We start from the raw sequence: 27711 nt of genomic DNA, 5'->3' as shown, positions 1-27711 counted from the left end.
TTGTTTTAATATGTAAGGTGATGTAAAGCTCCTGAATTTAATGTGTAAGTATGCATATTTTGCTTTGTACTTTGTATATTTGTCTTATGTACAAGTAACACTTTGAAGTCACGTTGATTATATTATTAATTTCTATATGTGTTAATAGATATTGAAGTTTATTACATACTTCTGCTTCAATAATTCCTATTAAATTTGACCTCCGATTAAAGACATATACTTTTCATCGTTTTCACCAAAAATTAGGTTTAAAGTATAGTTTATAATATAGCATTGTGGACAATGCCCTTTTTATAAAAAAAATTGTGATAACCGGAGGGTTACAATCTTAAATAGCAGTAATTCAACTCGAGGATCGTACACTATTTTTTAACCAGAGGCATTCTCATCTTTTAGGTGTACGGTCAAAAATTTCGTTATCATATAGTTTAAATTATAGAGATTTCGTAGTATGTAAATGTTGGGTTGAAACGATTTATTCCACAATAGGGGCGAATAAACATCTTGTAGAACTTGAACTTTTCTGTGGAATCGGCCACAGGATAATAGAAAAACCATTAGAAAAGGAGCTAGGTAGGAAAAGGATAGTTGATGGGATAATGTACAGGGGTTGAGATAATCAATTATATCATTGGGCATCTAAACTTGAATAAGATCTACTAAATATATCAACCTAAGTAAAAACAATTTACGAATATTATCAGTAGTCATTGCCGCATCAAGGAACACCTGATAACGCTAGGTTTAGTATGCATATTCTGTTATGTAGAGGACGAAACCTCTATCTCTGGAAGTGTGAGAGACTAAGGAGCTCCAAACCACCACACTAGGAAGCATATGAATTAGAAAATGATAGCTAGATCCATCCTACATTCCGATATTCTTGAAATAAGTAAGATTAATAGATCAGCTGCAAACTCTGAGCATACTGAGCATGTTACAGCATGACAAATATATATATATATATATATATATATATATATATATATATATATATATATACATGATCAATATCCTTCTACGATATGTATGGAGGGTAAAGGAAAAGAGATATCTGTGAATATAAAAAAGTGTCCGTTGAAATGTACCTATTGAATAACGGTAAATTTCAGTAAACAGTAAACCCTTGATAACTTTTCGCACTTTTGTAGAAAGGTTCAATAATGAATCAAAATTGATACTGAATCCTTTAACTCGTCATAATTCAAATGATCTACAATAGCTACATTCAAACCGCACCCTTTGTCGACACCAGCGCCTTCTGGAAGGTTTTTGAGTTGTTATTTATCGTAAACATCTTGATACTTTTTCAACTTCTCTCCATATGATATGTAATTCCATGCCACTCCTATTTTATGTCAGAAAAACATCAGAGTTTGAAGAGCGCACAGTAATTTTCTTAAATGTCTTATGTCCCACAAATGTTCCGTTTGGGAACGAATCTTGATTCCCAAAATGGATTTAAACCTGGTCAGATCAGTGCAAAGTTTGTCTGAGATTATGTCGCCGTTGGGTTTTGAAATGAGATAAGAAATTAGATGAGGTCTCAATATTTTTTTGAATATTGTTCATTTTGTCCCTAATGAATACTTAAGATGATATGGTACTTCGTGACTAAAGACGGTAGTGGTATATTCCTGATTTCACGCTAGTCGTGCTTAGTAAAACGAATAACGTTTTCCTCAACATTCCAGAGTTAAAAGTCACACCAACTGAGGTCAGTATGAATGAAGTCCAAACCTTCTTATCCCTCTATAAACATTTCGCATTCAATAACTGCAGGGGTAAATGAGACTGGTTTTTATAAATAAGTATCTGAATACTTTATTAAATTTCAAGAAGCAAAATCACTCTGAAATTATAATTCTGTTTTAATGACCCAAAATATCGTTTGTTGTCGTTTTTTTTTTATATGTAAACTGACATTTCAACTTCTTCTATTGGTATTAAGAACTAATAGAAAAAATTAATTGTGTATTTCAACATCTTTACAGTAGAATCATTTAATTTGTTCACATAGATTTCACAACTCTTCTGACATCACTCGTTTTCTTAGCAATAACACATTTTTTGAATTGTGATAATTCTATATTTAGTGTTTTGAATATCTTTATTATCTTTATAAATATGAAGTAATAACCATTTTATCTACCATTGGATCAATAAAATTTATTGAAAACAAAGATTAGAAATATATCAGATTCTTTGGAACTTACAGGTATGTCATAAAATGGCATATATGGGAAACAACATTTGAATATATTATACAGAATCTTCTTCCTTTTCACCTATAATATAAGTAACTCTTTTTATTTTTGAGTTATTATTTTATAATGGAACGTAGACAAGGTGATCCGCTCTCCACTGTATTATTTAATATAGTTTTAGAAGTAATTAACCAAAATCCAAGAAGCACTTACAGAAAACAGTAATAAAATTGGAAGAGAAAGCCAAAAATTTTGGACTAGAAATAAATCAAGATAAGACAAAATATATGATCATGGGAGATACACAGAGAGAAACAGAAGATTACTTGTCCTTTAGGACAACCAGACACAAAGAGTACAATTTCGAAAGAGTTTCCAACTTTGTGTATCTATGAGTAGTAATAGAAGACAAGGAAGTGGAAGAATTAGAACTGAAAACCAGAATAACTAAGGGAACACAAAAATTATTAGTATTAGTATTAGATCACTGATGAAGTCAAAATACTTGTCAAGATAAACAAAAATAAGAATATATAAAACGGTAGTAAGACATGTAAGACATGGGTATTAAAAAAGGCTGATGAAGCCTGGTGGAAAGATAGGAGAGGAAGATACTAAGAGTAATCTACGGAGGAGTACACACAGAAAAGTGCTGGAGGAGAAGAACTAATAAAGAATTGGAGGAACTTTATGGAGAAGCTATAATAAGGTCGTTTATCAAGGAATAGAGAGTGAGATGGTTGGGACATGTTGAGAGACTACATAGAGAACGGATGCCAAAATTAATACTGCAATAAAGACCAATAGGGAAAAAGAGAAAAGGGGCGAACAAGAAAGAGATGGTATGACTGTGTAATGGAAGACCTAAAAAATAATAATGTTCAGAACTAGAGACAAAAAGCTGTGAACAGGAAGGAGTGGAAAATGCAAAATAGAGGACTTTGATATATAATATATTCAACTATGTAATATTGCCATTCTTGCACTAGGCCTACATGGCCTCTAGATCATATTAATAATAATAGAACGTGTCAGCTATAACATTAGTAACATAGGCTAAACTGCCAAGTTGCGCAACCAGTCGCAAGTCTGGCTGTCGAACGAAGCAACCAGTAGAACAGCCAATTTCAAAGAAGAAGAAAAAGAATGACAATGTATTGCTTAGTTCGCTGTTCAGTATAGACGAGAACGTTTGATGAATATGACAATTAAGATAAGAGATAAATATTTAATTATTCTGTCACTACTTATGAGAAAGAAGAGGACAATGCATTTACATCCAATACTTTCTTCAAGAACATCAAAAGGTTTATACTGCTCACTTTTTGATGAACTACGTGTAGATGACAATAAGTATTTTAATTACTTTCGCATACCGAAACCAACTTTTTTCCAGGATAGATACACAAATGAGCAAAATATATCCCACCAGAAGATAAGCTTGTATTTACTTTGAAGTAAGTAAGCATTTAAGCTATAATCAATTTAGGCCCTAATAGCAACTTTCTATGACTGTATAGTACGTATTTAAATATATTTTAAAACACTTTTACACGTAATGCACAACATCAGAAACAACGATAAACAACATAGCTATACGTACATCCTTTGTTATAATTTGTGACAGAGAGAATTCTTGAATGGCGACGGGCGATTGGCTACCTACTGTAATACACAGATCAACCTCATCCTTTAAATAGCAGTTCCCGTTTCAGCGCCCCCTCTTGGTACATTAGCAATGCTAAACGTATATGAAAACAACAGTTTTCATTTTGCTTTTGGCGGCATACTACAAATTCAAATCTTTCTCGAAACAATTTAACAACCAAAACAATCACGATCGTTTTGGTTGATACAACTTCATTGAATTGTTTCGAAAAATTACTGGATAAAAGTTGGTCTTTAATATGATGCATCCTTTCATTTTTAGTTATGGGGAGAATGGGGCTTTAAAAATGATACAAAAAATTAAACAAACAATAGTTTTCTATTACATTCGAAAAAATACAAAATGAACATATAGATAAATGTATGTACGTATATATTAGAATATCATATACATGCGACCCGAATGATCTATGTGTTCCCCTTCATTGCTTGGAATGTGGGATGGCTGTAGCTGTCAGATATCTTTTTCTTCTATCCCAGACGCTCCCAGGTGTAGTGCTTTGAAGTCCCGTAGTGTAGTACACTTCTAGAGAATGAGGATAGAGGTTTCGTCCTCTGCGCAACAGAATCTACATGCTGCATTATCTGCTAAGTCTAATGTCTTCAGGTATCCATTGAGGCGATAGTGCCCTAGATAAATACATAGTTATAAAACTACCACTGTACCGGTGATCTTTGTATTTTCTTTAATCTTTGTTTGCCACTTTAAACAAGAGATCCCCATCTTAATATTTCATCTACACTGAGGTGGTGGTACCGCTCACTTTACTAACCCCAAACCTTTATCATCTTATTTTACACACAAGGGGCTGAAATTTTTTGAACATATTTGCAAAGTTCCTGTTATGTTGCCCATATATGGGCCCAGGTTAACCAGGCAGTCCTCAATTGAGCATCAAAAGGAAGAGCAAAACTATAATTAGCACAACTTCAACATAATTACATAATTAACCAACACTTTCCTTTTATATATATATATATATATATATATATATATATATATATATATATATATATATATATATATATATATGTATATATAACATAGATAATATATGAATATTTATATCCTCACGTTCTAGTTGTCCCTAACACTTTTACACATCCATTTCATACACCCAATAAAGTGAAATCGCTTCTTTACGACTGAACACACGCTTTTGGTCAACATTCAAACATTTGGGGATCCATTTTTTAGCAATTTTTCTCATATTCAAACTAACGTGAATTATATGATGAACGTGTTCGTTTGCAATATTCAGTGCTGCAAATATCCCTTTTAGCCCAATTCGACGGTCCGATAAAATCATATCATGAACTGCATCGCTATTTTCGTGGACTGACACAGAAACTGGCCTTCCCGATCTATCATCATCTTCAATGGAAAATTTACCTTTTTTGAAGTTTGCAGTCCAATTTTTCACGGTCGCATACAAAGGACATTAATCACCAAAGGTATTAAGCATATCTTCGTAAATCTGCTTACCCCTTAACATTTTTAAATACAGGTACTTGATGATGGTTCGATACTCCAATTTTTCGATTTTCACAATTTCGGTGGACATCTTTCCTCTATTAATTTATTGCGTAACTCTGGTTTACTTTTTTGACGTCAAACTACACTGACACTTCTAATAATTTATTGTTCGTTGCTATGGTAACGCAATATTTTGTTTATGCATGGTCTAGGCCAGAGGTTCTTAACCTATGGGTCGCGTCCCAATTTTGCATATTTCTTGGGTCGCGCTGAGTCGAACGAAAAAAGTTAGTAATACACCAAATAAGAAGTAATACCAACACCTCCTCGAAGAGTTATTCCCTAATACAATGTTTCGGTTTTACCGCTCTTCGCGAATGGCCTTCCGGAAGTGACATCCCATTCCTGTCCTGAGGCTTTCTCTTCTTGGAGGTTTTGGTAATACGCAGGCCATTGCTTTGCGTGCGCGCAGACTCAGTAAATTCTCTGTCAAAAACTCGTTTCTGCATATTGCGTTGTGAATAACACTGAAACGTGTAATAACAGTGAAACGTGAATACAAGCATTTTAGAAACATATTTTATCTTATTATTAATAGTGGAGTGATCAAGCTGCAGTGCGTATTGAAAAATTGTAATCACCCTAATAATGGCAAAACGTGAATACAAGGAAGCATTTTTAGAATTAGGTTTTACTTGCATTTATGATCGAGTGAACAAGCTGCAATGCGTGTTGTGCAGTCAAATATTAAGTAATGAATCGATGAAACTGAACAAACTTAAAAGACATTTTGATGCAAAACATAAAAATTTTTCATTTGAGGGAAAAGATCGTACTTTTTTCGAAAGAAAAGAAGCCCATTTAAAAAGACAGCGTTTGGATAAACCAAGTAGTAATGGTTTTATAAATTGTGCCAAACAAGCTACATTTGCTTCTTTTTATGTGGCTTGGCATATTGCAAGACAAAAGAAACCCCATAATATTGCTGAGAAACTTAAAAAACCTGCTGCCATTGACATGGTACGTATCATGTGCGGAGATCAAAGAAATTACAAAAGATACCATTATCAAATGATACAATTCGTTTACAAATTAAAGATATGTCATTTGATATTAAGAATCAACTTATTTCTGCTATAAAAATTGCTGGTTTATTTAGTATTCAACTGGATGAAACGACAGATGTAAGTAGATGCTCAACTTATGGTTTACGTGCGGTATCCAGGTTTAACAGATATACAGGAGGACATTTTATTTTGCAAACCAATGTCAACAACAACTAGAGGTGAAGATATTTTTCTTATGGTCGATTCGTTTTTTAAAGAAGAAGGATTAAATTGGAATCAGTGTTTCAGTATTTGCACCGACGGTGCAGCTGCCATGACAGCATCTCAAAAGGGATTTTCGACAAGAGCAAAACAAATGAATCCACAAATTATATCGATTCATTGGTTGTTACATAGACAAAATCTTGCTTCAAAAAAATTATCACCCGAATTATGTATCGTTTTGGATGAAATTGTTGCGGTAGTCAATTTTATCAAATTAAGAGCTCTTAACTGTAGTATTTTCCGCGAACTACAGGTATGTTTCGAATTTGGTACAGAATACGAACATTTATTATATATTCTGAAGTTGTTCAAAGAGTATTGATTAATTTAATTTATTGATTGATTGATATTATCATTGCGGACAGAAATCGAATTTTTTTTGAGAGAAAAGAAACACCCATTAGCATCTAAATTCTCCGATTTGAAGTGAATTCCTCAAGTTGTTTATTTTTCAGATATTTTATTTGAAATAAATAATCTAAATACGTCTATGCATACTATTATTGAATTAACTGAAAAAATTACATGTTTTGAAAATAAACTCAAATTATGGAGAAATAAGGTTGAAGTAAAGAAACTTGCTCCATTCCCAACTCTTAATTTACTTGTTGAAGACAATAATATTGATATCACAGATTTTGAAATACAGAAATTTATTATTAATCATTTAGAAAAACTAATAGCAGACTTTTTCCCTGCAGACGGTGTTTTCAAATATAATTGGGTTCGAATGCCATTTAATTTTGATGTTAGTGATTTGCATGAGGAATTTGTTAATATTAATCAATTTCAAGAATAATTAATAGAAATACAAAGTGTCCAAACACTTCGATACAATGTCTACAAAAACACTGAATCTTTATGTGCTTTCTGGTTAAAATTAAAAGCCGAAAAGCCAATAATTGTTAAAGAAGCCCTAAAAGTATTATTGCCCTTTTAAACAACATATATGTGTGAGGCTGATTTTTCGGCTATGTGTATAATCAAAAACAATTACCGGAACAAGTTAAATCCTGAAATAGATATAAGGTGCTCCTTGACAAGCATTCAACCGAGGTTTGAAGATCTTTCAAAATGTATTGAAGCACAAGGTTCTCATTAAAACTGTATGACTTGCATTTAAAATTTAAAAGACTTTTCATATGTATTGATATTTCTTTTTTTTTTATGAATAAGTTAAAATGTCAATTATTTTCCAAAAGTTATAAATAGAATTTAATTTGGTCAATGAAAATTATTTAGAACACTTGATTATTAATTAAATTTTCCTTAGATCGAAAAGTAGTTTTATTTATTTATATAAGTTAAAAAAAATCATCATCGTAGAATTGAAAATTTTTTAAAAATACGATCTAAAATAACGCAATGAAAACATTTTGACTTTTTTTTGGGTCGCGACATGAACATATTCCTCAAATTTTGGTTGCGGCTTAAAGAGGTTAAGAACCATTGGTCTAGGCTAACTAGATATCAATACATCCTCGTATATTATATTTATAATATACAAAGTATATTTCGTAAAAAATAGAAGATGGGTCTTTTAACAATAATGGTAGTTTTACTGTATGCAATATAAACGAAGCTGTACATATTCAACAGGTTACCATTTCAGCGAGTATACATTCCTAGCATTGTTATGAAATAAAAGAGAAAATAAATACTTCCATTATTGATTTAAAAAATTTTTTCGTGGAATTTTATTTTTCTCTATACGTATAATTAAGTTTTACGATAACCAAACTTTGATCGTATAGACCAGTTAAAGCTCATCCACGCGTTTTCTCTTGTCGAAAAACCAGTAAAAAAATAGTCCTATCAAATATTGCGACTTCAACGCACTTTAGCATCGGTAATATATAGTAGCATCCCGACGTCGGGCGTCCAGTTATCCTCCACATTTCTGACATGAAATGATATCCTTACAGAGTGGGATAGTGTTCACTCTTTTAGCTTCTCGTGCCAATTACATCCAGTCGCAAATTTAATCGTAAGTGTGATTTCATTTTTTTTTCTAAATTCTATTCTAGTAAAAAACGGTTTATGCTAAATGTTCATTGGTTACCGCATAAACATTTATTTTTGCTTTTTTAACACGAAGCTTCATATAAATCATGATAAATATAAAAATTTGCGCTATTTTGGCAAATGTGTTTTTGAGTTTTTGGAAAGTATTTCCGCATGCAACTGTTAATCATCTTGAAATGTCTTGTCTAGGTTTTTAAAGTGGGTCTTGATGTTATACAGTTCTAGAATGAATTATTGTTTTAAGTTAAAGGAATCCAAATATTACACTTTCATTTGAACGATTATTATATTAATTTGAAAAATGTTGAATGGAGTGAAAATACATTAATAGGTGGTATTTTTTATCAGTATAAGCTCGTGTAATTCTTTTTGAGAAGTTAGTGATTGAATACATTAACTGCGTTAAATTTTTAGCTCTCACTGTTTCACAGGGGAGGAAGCTCATGCAGGGATTATTTCTGTTGTCTGCCCGTACCGACTAAACTACAAGTCATAGCCATAAAATAATTACATATTCGTAATCAGCATAAAAATCTGATCTAACAAAAACTAAGTTTGGTTTATTGAATATAGAAAGACCTCATTTCAAGTAGTCCGTTTCAATCTTCATTTGCAAGAACTAACAAATTCGATGATATCGTTAGTAACTTAAGACCACATTCAAAAGATTACAACATATTTATATTTTAAAAAACATTTTAGAGATTATATTAACATGAAAAAATACTCAAATAACTAGCATTTTGGTTCGTTGCTGAAATGAATGAAAAAATTAAGATTACATTGTTCAAATTAATGACATCCATTTATTTCATTTATAACATTTTTAAGCACAAGAGCTTTTACAGAAAATATATCATTGAAATCATCGATTAGCCTTTCCCTGTAACTTATCTAGTAATGGAGATTCGGGCTTTTGGAATTTATTAATAATTCACTAAATAATACCTCAGAGCTTAGATAATTTCATCATTTCAAGAATCAAGTAGCAATATATTCTACAAAAATTGAAAAGTATTAGTAATCACAGTTTATTTTTTCTACATTTTTTGTATAGAGTTTTTCCGAATATCTATTATTTAGATAGTTGAGAGTTTACTAGCATGTTATATATTTTGTTTGTTAATAAAATACGAAATTACAAGATACAAACTAATATTTTTGGTTAGCATATGTTTATAAAAACATTCCTTTTTGAAAATTTCAAACTTTAGTGGTTATCGCTCACAGAATGATGGTCTAATCTGTATTTTAACGTAACATATGGCGAATAATTCCAGTAAAAAAGCTGGTGCATACTGGGAGATTACAAATAAATTGGTGATAATATGTGACAACGGTTTTTGATGCATTAGGACAAATATAATAATGATTTCGATATCGTGATAGGATATAATTTATTTCGGATAATTTTTGTTAGTTTTATGTATCTATTATTATTATCTAAATTTCGTATTTTTTATTTCAAAATGGAAATTATTTCAATGAGAATAAATTTCAGATTTCATATGCTTTACTTTGATTAATAAATTATTCATTACGCGACGTTTAGCAATAACAAAAATCAATCTTAGAGCGTACTTTTAACTACTTTGAAGCAAGTTAATTTGGAACTGAGTCGAAAGAACTGTAAAAATTGGAATTTGCTACTAAATGGCTTTAGAATGATGATAAATAAGTCTTATTTATTCTTCAGACGGGTTGAAAAAGTATGTATGAAACAACCATCAAAGGCAGTTGGAAAGCTAAGTTTTCAAATACCAATAGATGTTTTTCGTAACTTATAGAAGTCTGGAGAAACGTATTATGATCTTTCCATCTAAAAAACTTAATTATAACAGAATATTTCGTTTACCGATAATGTAGCTGATTAATTTCATTTTTATTTCGATTATGCATGTCTAATTTTTTCAATGAAATACAGAAGAGATGAAGATAAGATCTAAATTTCTATATTAATTCTTAGAAATCTGGCTTAATAAAATCTACAAACTCTTATAATTCTTCCAATATCAATTGCAGAAGACAATTATGCGAGGAACAATCAATATTTCATAAATACGCACGGCACTCTAACAAACCGTCAGTCAACGTGGACTCATCATCTCCACTGTTTACCAATGAAAACATCGAATCGTAAACATAAATGCATTTCTATTGGCTGAAGCTTCGGAAGGCGTATGTACACAATTTCTTTGAAATATTCCTGCTAGACAGTCTGCGATAAGCACTGACGTGGCTCGGTTAGATTTACTTCATTCAAAAATTTCTTTAAATAAATAGAAATATGGCGTTCTCTAGACCATGGGCGAATGAAGACAATGAAATTGCAAAATGTAGTGAGAATAAAGACAGGTATGAGTTTAATAATAAAGATTTAGATATACAAACTCAGCAAGTCATTTTAAATATATTCGAAAGGAAAATATTCAGCAATCTGATGATGCAATCATAATAAGAATTGCTGAATAGTGAATAGTGAATAAATTTTCCATATATCGAGTAGTCACGAAAGGGATCATTCACAGAACCGAAAAACATGTAAAGAAAAACTGAAATCAGTCGACAAAGCTACTCAGTGTTTTATACGTAAGACAATTTATAGTTTATATAAGGAGAACAGGGCTGCAACATTATAAGTAATATAGCAAAAGGTAGCAAATTATCCAGAATTCAAATATACCAGAAACATTGCGTCAAGGATGACAATAACCGAATCGTCAAGGATAATTCTATGGCGACAAGATTATTTGCGTCAGATAAAAGACTACCGAAGTTCTAATAGACTAATGGGGTACAAAAAGGGCTTAGTTCACGTCAGGTAGCCTGTTTAAACCAAACTCTATTACAGGCAGGTACATTACTCGACTATTTACGTTTTAGAATTTAATATTCAGTTGTAGCAGTTCCAGGTTCCAAGTAGGACTACCATTAAGTGCATCTGTCTAAATAACGGCGTATAATAGGTGTACCATATAATATACACATACATATTTTAAAAAGTATTTATAAAAATAATAAATTTATAAAATGAGTTATCTACGTCTATGGTAGATCAAACAAAATTGTCGGTAGGGGTTTTTATGATGTTTAATTGATATTGGAAGAACTATACCTAGATTTGAGTTATTTTCTATCCATATAAGTATTTTAAAGTTAACAATTATTAACCTCTAAACAAAAACTCCATTTTAAAATGCTCCATAATTCCTTTTTATTGAATGAATAAATTAAAACCATTTTAGTTTCTTCTAAAGATGTTTATCATAAATAAATGTGTTGCATTGTAAACAGAGCAGAAATTGCTCAGTTCAAATTCAAATCTTCCATTATTTCTGACAATCAACCAATCGACAATTATTTCTGACAAACAATTGACAGTTGAAGAATTTCTAGTAAAACTTGCGTGGATAGCGACCAGCTGTTTTCAAACAATATAAAACTTTTGTGTGAACGCAAAAAAATGGATTGCGCAAAGTCTTTTTATTTATAATTCCTGTGAAAAGAAACCTGTTGTTACATCAGGTGAATCATAGATTCAATTACATAAAAAGAAAACAACGGAATGTTAGTTTACAAAAATATTAGATTTGGAGTTAAATTATTTAAGCAGTATTGACAGCTATAAGATTGAACAGTAGATGAGTTCGTTTATTTTTTAAACATTTGTGTTTTATGTACTCTAATGCTAGTTATGTGAAAGCTCAAAATTAAAGTCTATCGAAAAAAAATAGTAAACCAAAACATATTCACGCATAGTGTACGCGATCAGGGTTGAAAAGGCCAAAGCCGAGTATGTAAAGCAGGACCGAACTTATTTCATACACCAGATTAATAATATAAATTATGAATAATTATGCACAATTATTATTACAAAAATATACGATGTAAACGTGAAGTTTTGGAATAGATACTACGTGATCGGCCAAAATATGGAACACATTCATTTAAAAATTGAAAAATATGTGCATTGAAACAATAAAATAAAATCTTCATTTTCACCTTAAAAAACACATTTTCTTATTCCCTATCAGATAACAACTATCGTCAACATTTATAATTAGGGGCTTCAGCTTGCACATCAATGACAATGTCTGTACTCCACATTTTGGTTTCAACCTTTTCCTGGACATGTTGAATAGTGAATCTGAATAGCCTCGTGAAAAATATTTTTAACTTCATAAAATTTAAATGTTTAATTTCTGCTGCAATATATTGCTTCACATCTGGCCAGCTGAACTCAATGACAAATTTTATTAGTCTATTTCCTTTTCCTAAAATTGAACTTCCCCTATAAAACCAGGCTCTCTTGATTTGTAATGAATATAGAAATTATCGAAATTAACCCAATAATAAATAATAGTAAAAAAATCTTTTATTTACATGAAATTTTAGAGGTCTCACAATATGGCTTTAGAAATGGAAGAAGCTCAAATAACTTGATATTTAGAATTAGACAATTGAGTGAGAAATTATAAATAAAGATAAGGAAATTAATTTATGTTTTATAGCTTTAGAGATAGCTTTTTATCAAATTACTTACACCCATAATTGGGCAATATTGTATAGAACTAAAAACATATTCCAAGTTCACTGAAAAGTTAAAAAGACCTCGAACCTCGCAGGGAGACCGTTTATTTGGGATTGGTATTTACTCACACATTATTGGACAACTGATATCAGTAATATTCTGGACACAGTACATTGATGAATCAATTTTATCGAGACACTCTGCAACATAATAAACTCCTTCCTATCAAGCAAATGGAGTAATACAGCTCTAGCCGTACCGCCCTTCAATTCAGTGTCTACAACCTAACAGAGCTTTTTTCTGCGGATCATTTTACTTTAATTAACTCATTTCTCAAACTCAAAAATTTTATGACTATATCACCCACGATATTTGGTGGACACACACCCCGAGCAAAGCAAAATCAACACTGCAGAGGAGAATTTTTCCTATACTCTCTAAAAAACTAGGAAAGTGGGACGTCAGAATTTTATAAACAGAATTCTGTAAAACTTATAAATTTATTATATCAATACCAAAAATGTAATTTTATATAAGCTTTATCTTTATATTTATTTCCAACTTCTACGGACCAACTTTGTCCGTCACGAACCTATCCTGTTTTATAAAATATGGCGTTTAAAAAAGTTTTTAGATAATTCTAAATGTACGTGAGATAATTGAGAGAGGTTGGAAAACCGAACGAACAATATTCTTCATATGAAATATTATAAATGAATTCCCACTAATTGACTAGTTAATTAATAATCGATTTTTTTATTGATTTATTTATTTCATCAGGTGTGAAAGTAATCATACGAAATTTCAAGTCAAAATATTAAACGGAAGGTAGTGTAATATTGATTATAGAATTTGTACCATACAGACAGTACATTTGATAAAGTGTGGTAATGATGCTTCATTAGGGTACTAAAAATAATTTTAAATCAAATACTATCTCCCCCTTCTTCGTTATTAGTTATTTCAATATCTTATAAAATAAATTGAGATTGTGAATTCCTAACTTAATATTATTACTAAAGTGTGAGAAATTACACTAACAAACATTAAAGCTATAAAAATTGCATTTACTACTCATATACATAGAATAAATGATGGAGGTACTCTTAGTTTTTATTACCAACAAATATTTCCAATAACATTCGTAATTTGGATGAAATTCAAAAGTAGGTAAATACGAATTGGTGATAGTACGCTGTTAAAATTTTTATCAAACAATTTTATATGTACATGAATTAGACATTTTTCTGAAATTATATGAAGCATGCGAATATTGCAAATTCTTTAGATAAACAACTTTATATATTGCAATAAAATTGATAGCTGATTGGAAAAAATATTCAAATAATCAGGTCCGTTTAGAATACTAAACAAAGATCAGCAGCTATGTTTTATTAAGAGGATGTGGAGTTAAGATTTACGTAATAATGAATGTTGTATAAATTATAGATTTAGTTCATATTTCGTATCACTTATCATATTTTAGTTCTCTTAAAAAAACATGTAAAGCCACGTGATACTTTATTTTGAAGGTCGCTTAACTACTTTTTCAAAAATGGCAAATACTTGATCTTTTGTTTTTAATAATATGGAACCCAAATATAATTATACACAACTCTGAAACACAAATTCACAAAAACTATAACGTGATATATCCAAGTCGCGATAAATTGGCTAATGACGAATTTTTTTTCTCTGCATGATCTACGGTGTTTTACACCATTTTTTATTTGAAAACTGCTTGTATCTGTCAAAGTTTGTCTGGGAACCCAAACTTTCACTCAACGTACTCGAGCTGTTCAATCGGACCAACCTTGTCTGGGTACTTAAAATGCGCAGCTATAAATTGGCAGATAAGCTGACAAGAAAGACTGTACCTTATTGAACCAGAGCTGTTCTAGCTAACAACCAAGCGACATTTTAGGTAAACATTATGTTAAGATCTTGGAAAATGATAGAAAAACAAAGATAGTCAATCATTGCCTATTCCAAAAATTAGGTTAAAAAGCCTATTATCATGTTTATCATTAGTGGAACATAGAAAAGGTTTCAGATTACACCAGTTGTATCAGCCTCTGAGACAGCTTAACACCTGCCTTGCAATTGTGAAACTGTCCATAGGAAAATACTGCCACACCTTGGCACATTTTTCTTAAATGAGAAACAGTGCAGCAGTGCACATTAGATCTTTGAGTCAAGGTGTCTGCGATGTTTTCTTAGTCTATTCGCCCCTTCCTTGTTGTATGCAGATGGAGTACAGTATTTACGAAATCAAGAAATCAATAAAGATAAGGAAAATGAAATTAGTGAAATAATGTAATCTGAGATTGAAAGAATGCTGGAAATAGAAACAAACCGACGAAATTTATTATAATATAATAAATCAAATGCATAGAAACGCTGCCGTAAGCTTCACCGTATTTTTTATCACCTCATACATATGTTTGAAAATAAATATATTTTGACGAGAGTTTTGACAGGAAAAAAATTGATGTAATTTGTTTTTCATTCAATATTATAAGAATAGAATGTTATACATAGTAATGTAACAAATATAAAAATAGATACGATACTAAAAAATTACGTGCCAGATCACATTTATTTTGTTAACTGGATCTCCCAGTTTTAAATAATATTACCAACAATGCTGGAATAAATAAAACAGATAACTGACATTAATGATACAGAAGAGTTTCTGTTTTAGATGATCATTATATGTTTTGCGTTTACCGTAATAATTTAATTTTACTTTCAATTTCCAACATGTTTTGTCGGGCTTAATAAAAATTGTGTATTTTATTAAGTGTGACTAAGTGAAATATTTCAATTACGACAAAAAAAGACAAAATGAACAATATTGATTTTTTTTCAAAAATTTGGTAAGTAGTTATGTATGAAATGAATATTTAATGTGATATTAACAGTTTGAAAAAAACTTTTTGGTTTTCTTAGTATAAAGTAAACCCGAAACTTATTCAAAATCAAATAAAATGTGAATATAGAAACCAATAATAGATATAATTGATAATAAATAGAAAAATGTTGATTAACTCCTTTATATCCGTTTAAATTAGATATTATTGGTGACCTTTAGGTTATCATAGACTTGTCTTAAAGTTTGATAAAATATATTTTATTCTTCGTAACGTAAAATTGTACAACGAATGAAAGATTTCCAACCGCTTTATATCTAAGTGATAAATGACATTATAATTGTGCTCTTTATAGGCCTCTTTTATTATTTCTTGTTAATATTTCGCAGATTTTTTGTGTATCTATTCACAGGAATTAGTTATGCTATCAAAAACTAAACAAGTCTCGCAACTCAGTTCTACTACCATAAAAAGTTGTGAGATTCATGTAATACCAAGTCGGTTGATTTATTCAATCCCTACTTGAGGGACCTGTCTTAACTTATTACGAAATTTGCTGATCGAACAACATCAAAGATTTTTAATATTCATGCCGTGATAATAAATGTTGTTAGATTAGCTAATTACGTAATAACTTAAGACACAAGGTCCCTTGAGTCTTTTTACGGTAGAAGAACTGGGTTGCAAGACTTGGATTGTCTTACAAGTTTTGTTTTTGATGGCATCTCATTTCTTTTTGTAGATATACCTCCTTTTTTCCTTTCCAGTACACTCTATTTCTTAAATGCCAACATTGAATTTTCTTAATGCCCACTCTCTGTCTTATGTGCTTTTCTTATTTTCATAGGTAGTCTTTCTCTTTTTCTTTTCCGGTACTACTTCTTGAGCTTCAGCTACAGTTTGAGACATTGCGTTCATGCCTCGCGGTCTGGAAAACAAAATTTGGTCATGTGGTGTGGACAATGTGGCATCGAAGTATTGCCTCGGAAAAATCGTGTTTATTCGTGTCCGCGCCGCAGAGTTTTTAGCCGGTAATCGGTTCTCAGTTCAGTGATGATCAGTACGACATTAGCTGTTCGAAAAAGAGGTGCTCTATGGATTCGTATGAGAAAGATCATCAACGACTTCAGCAATTATGGGACGAGCTTATGTCTGACGAGATCAGATTATTCTATTGTAGGAAAACAGCCTCGAAAACGGTCGAAAAGTAAGACACCTTCACGTAAAGAAGAAACCGCAAGGGATGATATTTAATTAATAATTATTTCCGTTATCTTGAAAAAGTTAAATTTCTACAAGAAACTAGGGTGATGCAAGTAAAACTAGATCTCACAGGTTGGGTCCGAGCTGACTAACAAATGTTTCTGAATTAAGCTGATATGAATGTTTGGTCATGGATCATAGCAAGAATACTCCTATTCAACTGGGTTATATTGTTACCTGAAAGGATATGAACTAATCACAAGATATGTTAGATGCGATCTAAGATTATTAGAGAAATAAGATTTTTTAAATGCGCAGTTAATTTTAATGTTCTTAAAACACCATTAATTTTCAAAGAAATAATGCGAATTCCATTATTTATATCAAAAACTATTTCCAGTCATCTAAACACTTAGCGATTCGAGAAAAATAAAAACTCGTTATTTATAAACCACATATATGTTTGTGAAAATATGGATCTAATTGTAATATAATTAAAATCCAAATAAACTTGTGTTATCCATGTCGCACTTAACAGAAGACATCACTATAACTCATAATCAGTCTAATTCTGAAGTAAACGGATTACATTTGAATAATAGAAAGAAAATTTTTGACTACCTACCATCAGTTGAAGTGACTGTGGTCATGAAGAACAATAATTGAAAGTTCTATGTTAATCACATCCAATACTTTTCATAAAGTGGGAATGATTTATCGATTCAAAACAATTCTGTTTTGAATATAAAATTATAAAAAACTACATCAAGGCAAAACCATAAATGTTTATCGAAGACGAAAATTGAGAATTATTATTAGCAATTGGTTTACAGAAAAATATATATACCACTGAATTCAAACAGCAGTAACAGAAATCATATTTATTAATGAGAAAGTAAAAACAACTTAAATTTTGAAAAGTTTAAAAGCAAACAGTTTCATAATAACAGCATATGTTTCAAGTTTGAAGACGCCACGTTGTTTAATATTTGTTTGGCAGCCATCAATAGTGAACGTTTTCAGTGAATTTGTAAGCATGGAAAAAATTGGTCATCGTTATGTGATCCAATACTTGAAATGCATTAGCCCAACCAATATAAAAGCTGAACTAGATTCTACTATGGGTGAGACTGCTCGTTCGTTATTAAAAGTAACAGATTGGGTAGGAGAGTTTAAACGAGGCCGTTCGACCTACGAAGACCAGCATCACAGTGGTCGCTCAAATGAGGCGACGACTCCAAAAATTTTGATGAAAATCCACAAAGCGGTACTGGCTGATCGTCGGCTAAAAGTGCGCGAGCTAGCAGACTTAGTAGGAATTTCAAAAAGTGTGGTACATTGTATATTAACTGAAAATTTGGATATGAGAAAGCTATGTGCAAGATGGGTGCCGCGTTTGCTCACAAAGTAATAAACACAGCATCGTGAAGATATGTCCATCGAGTGGTTGGCAATGATTCACAGAATAAAGCCTAATATTTGCGCCGCTTGATAACCATGGATGAATCGTGGGTTCATTACTTCAGACCCGAAACAAAAGAAAAATGAAAACAATGGATTTAACAGGGAGAACCTACTACAAAGAAGATAAAGACTGTTCCATCTCCAAGCAAGGTCATGGCGTCGTTTTTTTTGTTTTGGAATGCGCGTGGGATAATTTTCATTGACTATATTTAAAAAGGGAAAACTATAAACGGCGAGCATTACGCGAGCTTATTGCAACGTTAGAGCAGAGAAATCAAGCAGAAATGGCCGCATTTGGCTAAGAAAAAAGTATTGTTTCTTCAAGACAATGCACCAGCTTACACATCTGTTATTGCAATGACCAAAATTAATGAATTCAAGTTTGAATTAGTACCTCATGCACACTGTGGGTGTGGGGTGATATCGGCAGAAAATGGCTATTTTAAGGAGCTTGACGATTCTTTTTATAAAAAGGGTATCGAACTTATTGAATAGATTACGTTGAAAAACAAATATATATATATATATATATATATATATATATATATATATATATATTTAAAAGTTTTATGTTTTCTTTGTTGGGCTAGGTACTTCTGGGACCATCCTTATATACTAATACTTTTGGAATTATCTACCAGTTGAGAAAAAAATGTGCGAAGTAATGTTAACATTCAATTCTTAAATAGTTTCTAGATGAAATGGTATTAGGTTTATTTTTAAAATAATTGGAAATAAAACAACTGTTCATAAATAATATTAATGGTAGTATGAATGAATTAACAATGTCACTAAAATCTCAAACAAATATATAATTTCCATGTCAAAATTAAATGGTAATATTAAGTGTTATTATTCATGCAATTGCCTGTAGCTTTAAATTTAATTCAGTTGTGTAGTTGAATATTAATATTATTTTCGAATATTTTGTTCACAACTGTTAGCTTATTCTGAAAATTTCTAGTAAGTGGAACATAATTTTCACGTATTAATGAAGAGTTTTCTTTTGTAACTGCTGGCATAGAAATTATTAAAAGCGTTATCATAACTTTGTTATTAATCAACATTATTTTGGTAAAACTTAAGTGGCAGTTAGTTGATACAATTTTGAATCCAAATTTTTCTCGCCAAATATTAAGCCAGGGCATTTACGTAACAAATTTAATAGTAGAAAAAAAGCAACGCCATCGTGTTACAGGGATTAAATAAAAGTTATGAGGATAAAATTCAACAAATTAAACTCCAAGCTTTGCGAATATGACATTGGTATTACGATATTTTTAAAATGTTTAAAAAACAATAAATTGTTTATAATTTTTTTATCCCTTTTGTGAACAATTTTTTGAGGTCAAAAAAAAACTGAGATGAGGGATTTTTAGTTCTTTCCAGCGCGACTTTAAAAAAGCTTATTTTGAAGATTTTTCAATTCCATATTAACAAAAACGAGTCTTGCATAGGTTCAGTGCAAAACGTAAAAAACAAAATTTGTATCGATTTTTTGGTGTTTTTATTGTTTCAAAAAATAACGCATAAACAAAAAATGTTGAATTTTATGCACATAACTTTTATTTCACCTCTAGAACACGATGGCGTTGTTTTTTTCTACTATTAATTTCGTCACCAAAAGCATTTTTTTTCGTAACTGCCCTGACTTAAATAGATTGCCCTGGAATAAACAATTAAAATTTTGTCTCGAAGTATACGTCGTATCGTTTATCAATTATTAAGAAATTATGTAAATTCAATATTTATTTCAGATTTTACATGACTCTCTCCAATCTAAATGAGTCACACTGTACACACGAAACATCCATACTATTCCTACTGATTCTGTATACCTATTCCTTCCATGACTAGTGAAATGACCGGTGTTTGTAATAAATTTTTATCCAAAATAGAAAACGGGCCAAGATATTATATTTTTTTTCAAATCAAAATTATAAAATGAATATTTCAACATCATCAAACATTTTCCGCATTTTATATCATTATCTACACATAATGATATGGTAAATGCCATGTGTATCTACATATGTGATAGATGCCGATCGCCGGCCGTTTTCTAGCTAATTTTCTTTATATTAGATCAAATATGTTGAACATTAATTGCAATATCAATTTTGAGACATTTTTATACAAATTTTGTGCTAGAGAATTGTCTCTGATACATGGCTATTTTATTCGATTTCCACGGAATCAGGCGTCGAGTTGAGAATCAGAGCTTTGATTTGAAGTAGTTCAAGTATCAGAACATCATTTTGTTGAAAAGCATACCATATAGGATTGCCAGAAATCTGAAAATTTCAATCGGGACTCCTTCACTTCTAGGTTATGTAAAAGTACACTCTCTTTTACGGGGTAGTATGTTCCTAATGCTATGGATATTTTTACTGATTAGAAACCTAATTCAGGGCTTATAATTAATGGCACAATTACAAATTGTTACAAAACATGTTCATATTCATAAGTTATAAGTAAGAAAAAATACTTTGAATAATAAATAAAATTTTCATTGGCTAGGCCTTTTTTTAGAAAATCTTTTTTTCCTTTATCTTGTAAAAATTTTAATTTTACAATTTTAATTGTGGATTCCTTCATCAAACCTCTATCTTCATTTCATGCGTTGTTCATAAAAGAAAATACTCTCTCAACTGGTGCTGATTTCCCAAGTAAACAGAAGGCATACTCAACAATCTGGATCTGATCGAGAGCTGCTGTATGATTCTCGTTGACTGAGTTATATTTCTTATGCTTGAAATAATGTGGTAGTCTCTTCTTGTTTCCACTGTTCCCAATTTGACTGCAAATACTCTTTAGCAAGCACAACTTCGTCAAACAACATTGTTTATTTTCATATATTCATCACGAGGACTGCTACTGATGATTTCAGCAGAAGTTTCGGCTTTTATTTTTCCCTGATCTTTCCACACCGCCGAAGTTAGTATTGCAGCGGGACAGAGCATGAGTGATTAGTAAGAATTTCATATGTTTCACTCTGCACAGATTTGAAATCCAACAGCTTCATCTGCACACCTGAATTAGGATTAAAGTAACGCACAACAATTGGCACAAGTTCTATATCTTTTCTGTTGGATGCATCTATACTTACAGATACTTTAAGTCTTCCTGAGCTAATGGGGCGAAACATTCAAGAGTATTGCTTCACACTTAGTTTTTTCCAGTGGGAATTTGGGTTCGATAAACTTGGAAATTAGTTTTGATGATCAAGAATTAGAATTGAAACTTGGCTATGGTTTGCTGTATAGTAAGCAAAGGTCGCCTCTTTTGATCCTAAATCTGAGTTTTTGTCATTAGAACTCGCAGTTTTAAAAAACTGGTCAGTTTTGATGAGCTAGCAGCATAAGCTAAACGCATTTTAACAATGAAACAATAATCTTTTAACTTAGAACATAAATAAAAAAGCACTAGCTCGCTAACACAATATGCACCGCTGACAAGGACTGCCTACTTACTGACTTTCATCTGTATCGCAAACCCAGCGCCGACGTGGGCGAGTCCAATCTTATTGCACGAGGGAGTGTACCGTGCAGCTAAATCTACACCCCTTAGTTTGTGCCCAGTAGTAGACTCGCCCAGAGAGACTATCTCATCGCGTATGGTCACGGTAGGCGAAACAAGTCGAAACGATGACAATGTCTCAAATTCCGAATCAGTTTAGGACCGATTGCAATCGTACATAAGTCCTAAAATGTTTCCTAAAAACCTATTAGTTACTAGAAAACCATCACTCTTCTGTAGTTTTTACTTTTCATACAGTGCAAAGTTAAATGACGATATAATTATGACACAATTAATCACTTTAGACTTATTTGGTCATATAAAAAATCAAATTTAATTTTAACCGAAACGTAAAGTAAACCGGCCGTGACACTGGGACGTTTGGCACTCCTACGTATAGTCGTTTTTACCTTTGACCAATTTCGGTAGTTTCTTTTTGTTTGATCTGATTGTGCTTACAATAATTGGCTAGCAGTAGAAACGACTGTTAGTAGTTACACTTCTTCAACATCACATATACGGTTCTTCTAATTTCAATGTAACCAATTCTCTCTGTATTCGAATTTTCAACTCAAATTTTGAAAACAGTCATTTGACCGGTCATGGTAAAAATTTCATTAGTATACCTCTCGACTTATCTTGACCACCCCGTGATCTTACTTAGAATAGGACAGAAGCATCGCTCTAAACTATGTTAATATCTATGTATTAACGTCTTTTATTACCAATTGCATTCACAAACGTTTTGATCAAAGCAATATTCATTTAGTTTTCAAGAAAAAGTGGTTAAAAACCCACTCAATTTTATTTTACAATATTAAAATTTATTTTCAAAGAAAATCAGCAACTTAAATTTTATTCAAAAATTAAAATATAAAGTGACCCAAAAAATAAAATATATAGTTGATGTTTACGACTAGTCCATTCTTGATTGCCAGACATGCGTTGATCTGTAAGTAAATGTACTGGTTTTATTCCAATTAACTAATTCGCCTAACAAAAATAGAAAGTCTCTAAAAATAAGTACCTACCAATATTTATGGATTTACAGTTGTAACTGCTGTTGTTACTGACAACAAAAAAGGAGACATAGCAATTTTATTGTAACAGTATAATCGGCGTACAATTATGTGAATTTAAGTTTTAATTGGAGGTTCATTGCTCCATAAACGACTTTGGGAATAACCCTAAAATAGCAAGGATGTGGGAGCCGCTGAATATCGTACATAAAAACAACATTCAAGGTTAAGTCTGCTACGGGTAGTTCAGAAGAAGTACAGTTCGTGAGGAATTTAAACATTTTTAAAACGGTCAAAAAACCTTTTCAATTACAGTCGGGTTAAAGCAAATGTGTGTCGATATTGAATCAAATTTGGTAAGCATACAATTTAACAGTAATTTTATTAATCATAATGACAATAATAAACAGGACATTTTACTAATGACAAAAGGTCCCTTAACCCGCTGTTCCACGAATGAACGATCGCGACACATTCAGACGGTTGGGGTCTGCAACGAACAATTTTAAATTGATAATTTCTATCACCTTTGTTTTTTTTATAAGTAGGTTTATATAAATATGCTCATTACGAATATTTTTCATAGATAAATTCATATAAAAAATGCATTGAGACATTTTTTCTACACATAATTGTTAATAGCCTAAAAAGCTACAATTTCGTCGTATTTTTTTTTCATTTCAAAATTAACATAAATTTAAAAATACACATCATAAGTAATGAAATATTTATTTCAAATATTCTAAAAAGGGTAAAAAAATTAACACAAATGGAAGGGGATGAAACTTAGGCATTAAATTTTACAAGAAATTCTTGACAGCAATCCCTAATATGCTCCATACACAACCAACTTTCACAATTTTTGCAATTGCATCTTGCAGTATTTGCAATTTCCATTTTTTCTGGATGGGGATCTGGAGCATCTTCTTCAGCGACACCAGCACTGCTCTTAAGATACGTTTGTCAAGCGCTCTTCTTTTTAGGTTGTCTTGTAGTAATTCTAGCGCTAAATATTTCTGGAATAGTCGTCAACATTTAGCGAACTCTCAATTAGGATTGTTGCCTCTGAAGATGCATTGATTGCAGCTAAATTCAATAGATTATCACCATAATCACCAGCCGTAACATCAATATTATCCTCTCAGTGAAAGAAGAAACGAGAAGCACATTTCTTCATGTTTTAGGAATATAAGAGACAGCTTTTTTCATTGAATGCAAATAATGAAGAGTGTATAAATTTGCCTTATACTCTTTTGCGTAAATTCGGGGAAAAGTTTACTGAACTACGCTTTAACGTTATAAATCACGTCTGGCACACATCTTGCAAACTTGGGCATATTTTCTATAAGTGACATATTCGCACGGATGGGGTCTATCAAGACAAAATATTCATTATTTTACTAATTATTTTCACTAATCGATGCTGAACATTCTCAAAGGTACTGTAAATATGAAAATTTAAAGAATTATTTAAAAATTTTGTAGATTTTTGTTTTGTCATGGACGGTAGAGCACTTCAGGTGGAACGAAGGGTTAATAGTATTTGATAAATGTGCTCATATTCCTATGATTTCCTAGTCCTTGAGGATTTATTACATTCATCCTACTAATAATGCTAAACATTACCAAACATTTTATCGACTAAAAAACTCGATTTACATTTTCATTCCATAATAAACAAATATCTAGAGTTTTCGTGTCTTACGGTTTTGTATAAGTGCCGCCTTATCTAAAAAATTAAGTTCATCTCGATTTGCGCTGAGATCAGTTTCCAAAGAACTGAACCTATCTATATCCTTAACAGTCTATTATGCCCTTATTGAGTCGTATCTCCAATTTGCCCTTCCCTTCTGGGGTACGTGTGGTGCGACTCAATTTGAGCGAATCTTCAAACTACAAAAGAGAGCTGTTAGATATTTACTCGGACTAAACAGCAGGGCTCACTGCAGGGACTTCTTTAAAAGATTAAAAATTCTGCTATCCATTTAGGAATGCCCGACCTTTACCTACCTGCTCCACGTTCATAATTAGTTAAGGGCTCAATAGTTTACAATGCAAAAAAATGCACAATCAGTTGCCAATTGAAATCAAATCGATATCATATTTTCCCGCATTCCACAATAATTTGAGGGCATATTTACTGGAAAGTGCCTTTTACTCTGTAAACGACTTCTATTCTAATAATATTTAATTCCGGGGATGCTGCATACTGGTTTAATTTTTGCTAATACTATTACCTATAATTTTGTTACTCATTGTGGTTTTCTTCTGTATATTGAAATTTTATTTTATTTGTATCTTTATTTAGTTATTTGTATGATTGTTTTCTAGTTTTTACAAGCTCATGTCTACAAAGTAATAACGAAGTTTATGTAAATAGAAATGTTAACTACAACGAATTATCCTAACAAAACAACCATTTTATCTGGATGACGTGTGAATACGATAAGAAATCTATTTCAGAACTTGTAAACAAATATCTCTTAAGAGACTTGAGCAGCATCATAAAAAAATATGAGTTTGATCTTGTCCCCAAATTTGAAACTGAATAATGTTTATAGTAGGAAAATTAGCAGTTGCTATGACATGCTGCTGAATTTCGTGTAATAATTTCTTAAAAAACCTCTCGAAGAATTTTTATCTTCACTTTGCTATAACCGGCTGCTTCAGATGGTATTTGAAATTGAATAGTCTACATTATGAGACCCTATAATCGTTCAATTACGTCTTTTCGAATTCCTCTCCTATTCTATTGAATGCATTGCTTGGTCTATAATGTACGAGAGATGATCACAAACAACAGCTACAAGCCACAGGTTCTGAAAACGTTTCCAAAGAGTGTATACAGATTAGTAGGTCATACTACTAGTATATGAGTAGGTTGTGAAAGTTGTCAGGTGATTCAGGTCTATTTTAATGGCAAAACGCTAGATACTGTCACTCTGTTCAACCCGACAGGATGTCTACAACTGCAGTATTGCAGGAAGCAACAAGCCAAGTTCTTCAACGAAATAATAAAATACGACTTGAGGAAATGATTCAAAATATTCGATCTCTGCGTAAAAGGAAAGAAAATTTCCTCATCACTTTGTCTCCACAGGCAAAAAGTCTCGTGCAGAAGTGCGAGCCGTGATTAGATTCTTATGACAAAGAACATGTTCACATTTGACATCCACTGTCAACCTTGGAAGTTTATGGTGAAAAACCAATAAACGTGTAGCGAAATGACAGACAACATGTGGAAATCAACACGACATGAATTGATTTATGATTTAAAATCAATGAAAGGTGTCTGCGACTGAGAAATGGTATCATATTGTTTCTGATAAACGATATTCAAAGGTGTGTTTTCGTTGGCTCCCCCGTGCGTTATTTGTTCACCATAAAGCAACGCAAATAAGTGTAGCTTCTAGTTTTTTTCTAACAGTCACCACTTCAATGATCATATCGTAACAAAAGAAAAATGTGGCAACTATGGAACGGAAACAATAGACAACTAATGACAAAGTTACTCTGCAGGTGAAAACATGGATCTGATTGATTACACGGGGCCTTATCAGATCATTATCGCAGATCGTAGTCTGCAATTTTGACAAAGTTTTTGACAGTCGTATGTCGTTTTTCTATATTAACAATTGGTAATGTATGAAAGGTATTCATATGTACAAGTCTGAATTTAGACACAATTAGTTAATTATATTTTTCCCAGTATACTACATCAACTGTTACCACTTAAAATATTTCAAACTACTACCATAAAATTCTAAACTAGATTAGTTTATACATAATATATATGAATTTTTCAAATGAATCTTTCTGATTCTTTCTTATTTACATCCCATTTACTTACGAATAAGAACCAGTTATTGTGGCATAACCTTGCAGGTTATTTTCGAAATTCGTTCAAAAATCTGGGATCCTCCAAAGAACGCACGAATCCAATTTAGTATTTACCACAAACAATGGATTGAATGCCTGATGGTCAAATCGGATGTCGAGAAAAGCGAACTAAAAACTTTGTGAATTTCTCTCGAATAAGGAATTCCTTAATTGCTTAATGTTTTATAAATTATCACATTATCATGTCATCTGTGCCTACGATCTAAGTTTTATATAATTTAACATAAACAAATGATAAATCAATCAATAATCTGTTCTCACAGAAAACTGAAATCCTTACTAGTTCATGAATAAGTATAATCCGTAGATGCTCATTTTCAAAATCTTAAATTAGTCTCGGATTAAACCAGAATACCTTGTTAATCGAACCTCTAAATTACTCTTCAAAGTTAAATCAAATCACTTGATTTAACTTTCTTAGGAATCGAATCACAGATCTGATTTAACAAGCAGTGGCATTTTCGTTTAAGGCTGACATCATAAAGCTCGCGGAG

The 27711-nt window shown here is 31.5% G+C and overlaps 2 protein-coding genes across 4 annotated transcripts in view; both read left to right on the top strand.

The window, feature by feature from the left end:
• The first annotated feature begins 6555 nt into the window (after window positions 1-6555).
• Window positions 6556-7005, top strand: LOC130451068 (protein FAM200C-like). Its single transcript, XM_056789866.1, has one exon. The coding sequence runs from the start codon at window positions 6556-6558 to the stop codon at window positions 7003-7005; it is 450 nt and encodes a 149-aa protein (XP_056645844.1).
• Window positions 7006-8536: 1531 nt separating this feature from the next.
• The window catches only part of LOC130451634 (pyroglutamylated RF-amide peptide receptor-like), a 57372-nt gene continuing 38197 nt past the window's right edge, over window positions 8537-27711 (top strand). The window contains exon 1 of one of the 3 annotated variants that reach the window (XM_056790781.1): window positions 8537-8670. The gene's annotated coding sequence lies outside the window, so the exon portion shown is untranslated. Of the gene's footprint in view, window positions 8671-15902; window positions 16119-23347; window positions 23674-27711 lie in introns of those variants that run through there. The other 2 variants (XM_056790780.1, XM_056790783.1) reach the window with 2 other exon arrangements.

The sequence above is a fragment of the Diorhabda sublineata genome, chromosome X (assembly GCF_026230105.1).
Source record: "Diorhabda sublineata isolate icDioSubl1.1 chromosome X, icDioSubl1.1, whole genome shotgun sequence".
NCBI lineage: Eukaryota > Metazoa > Arthropoda > Insecta > Coleoptera > Chrysomelidae > Diorhabda > Diorhabda sublineata.
This window is presented reverse-complemented; position numbering and strand designations above follow the sequence as displayed.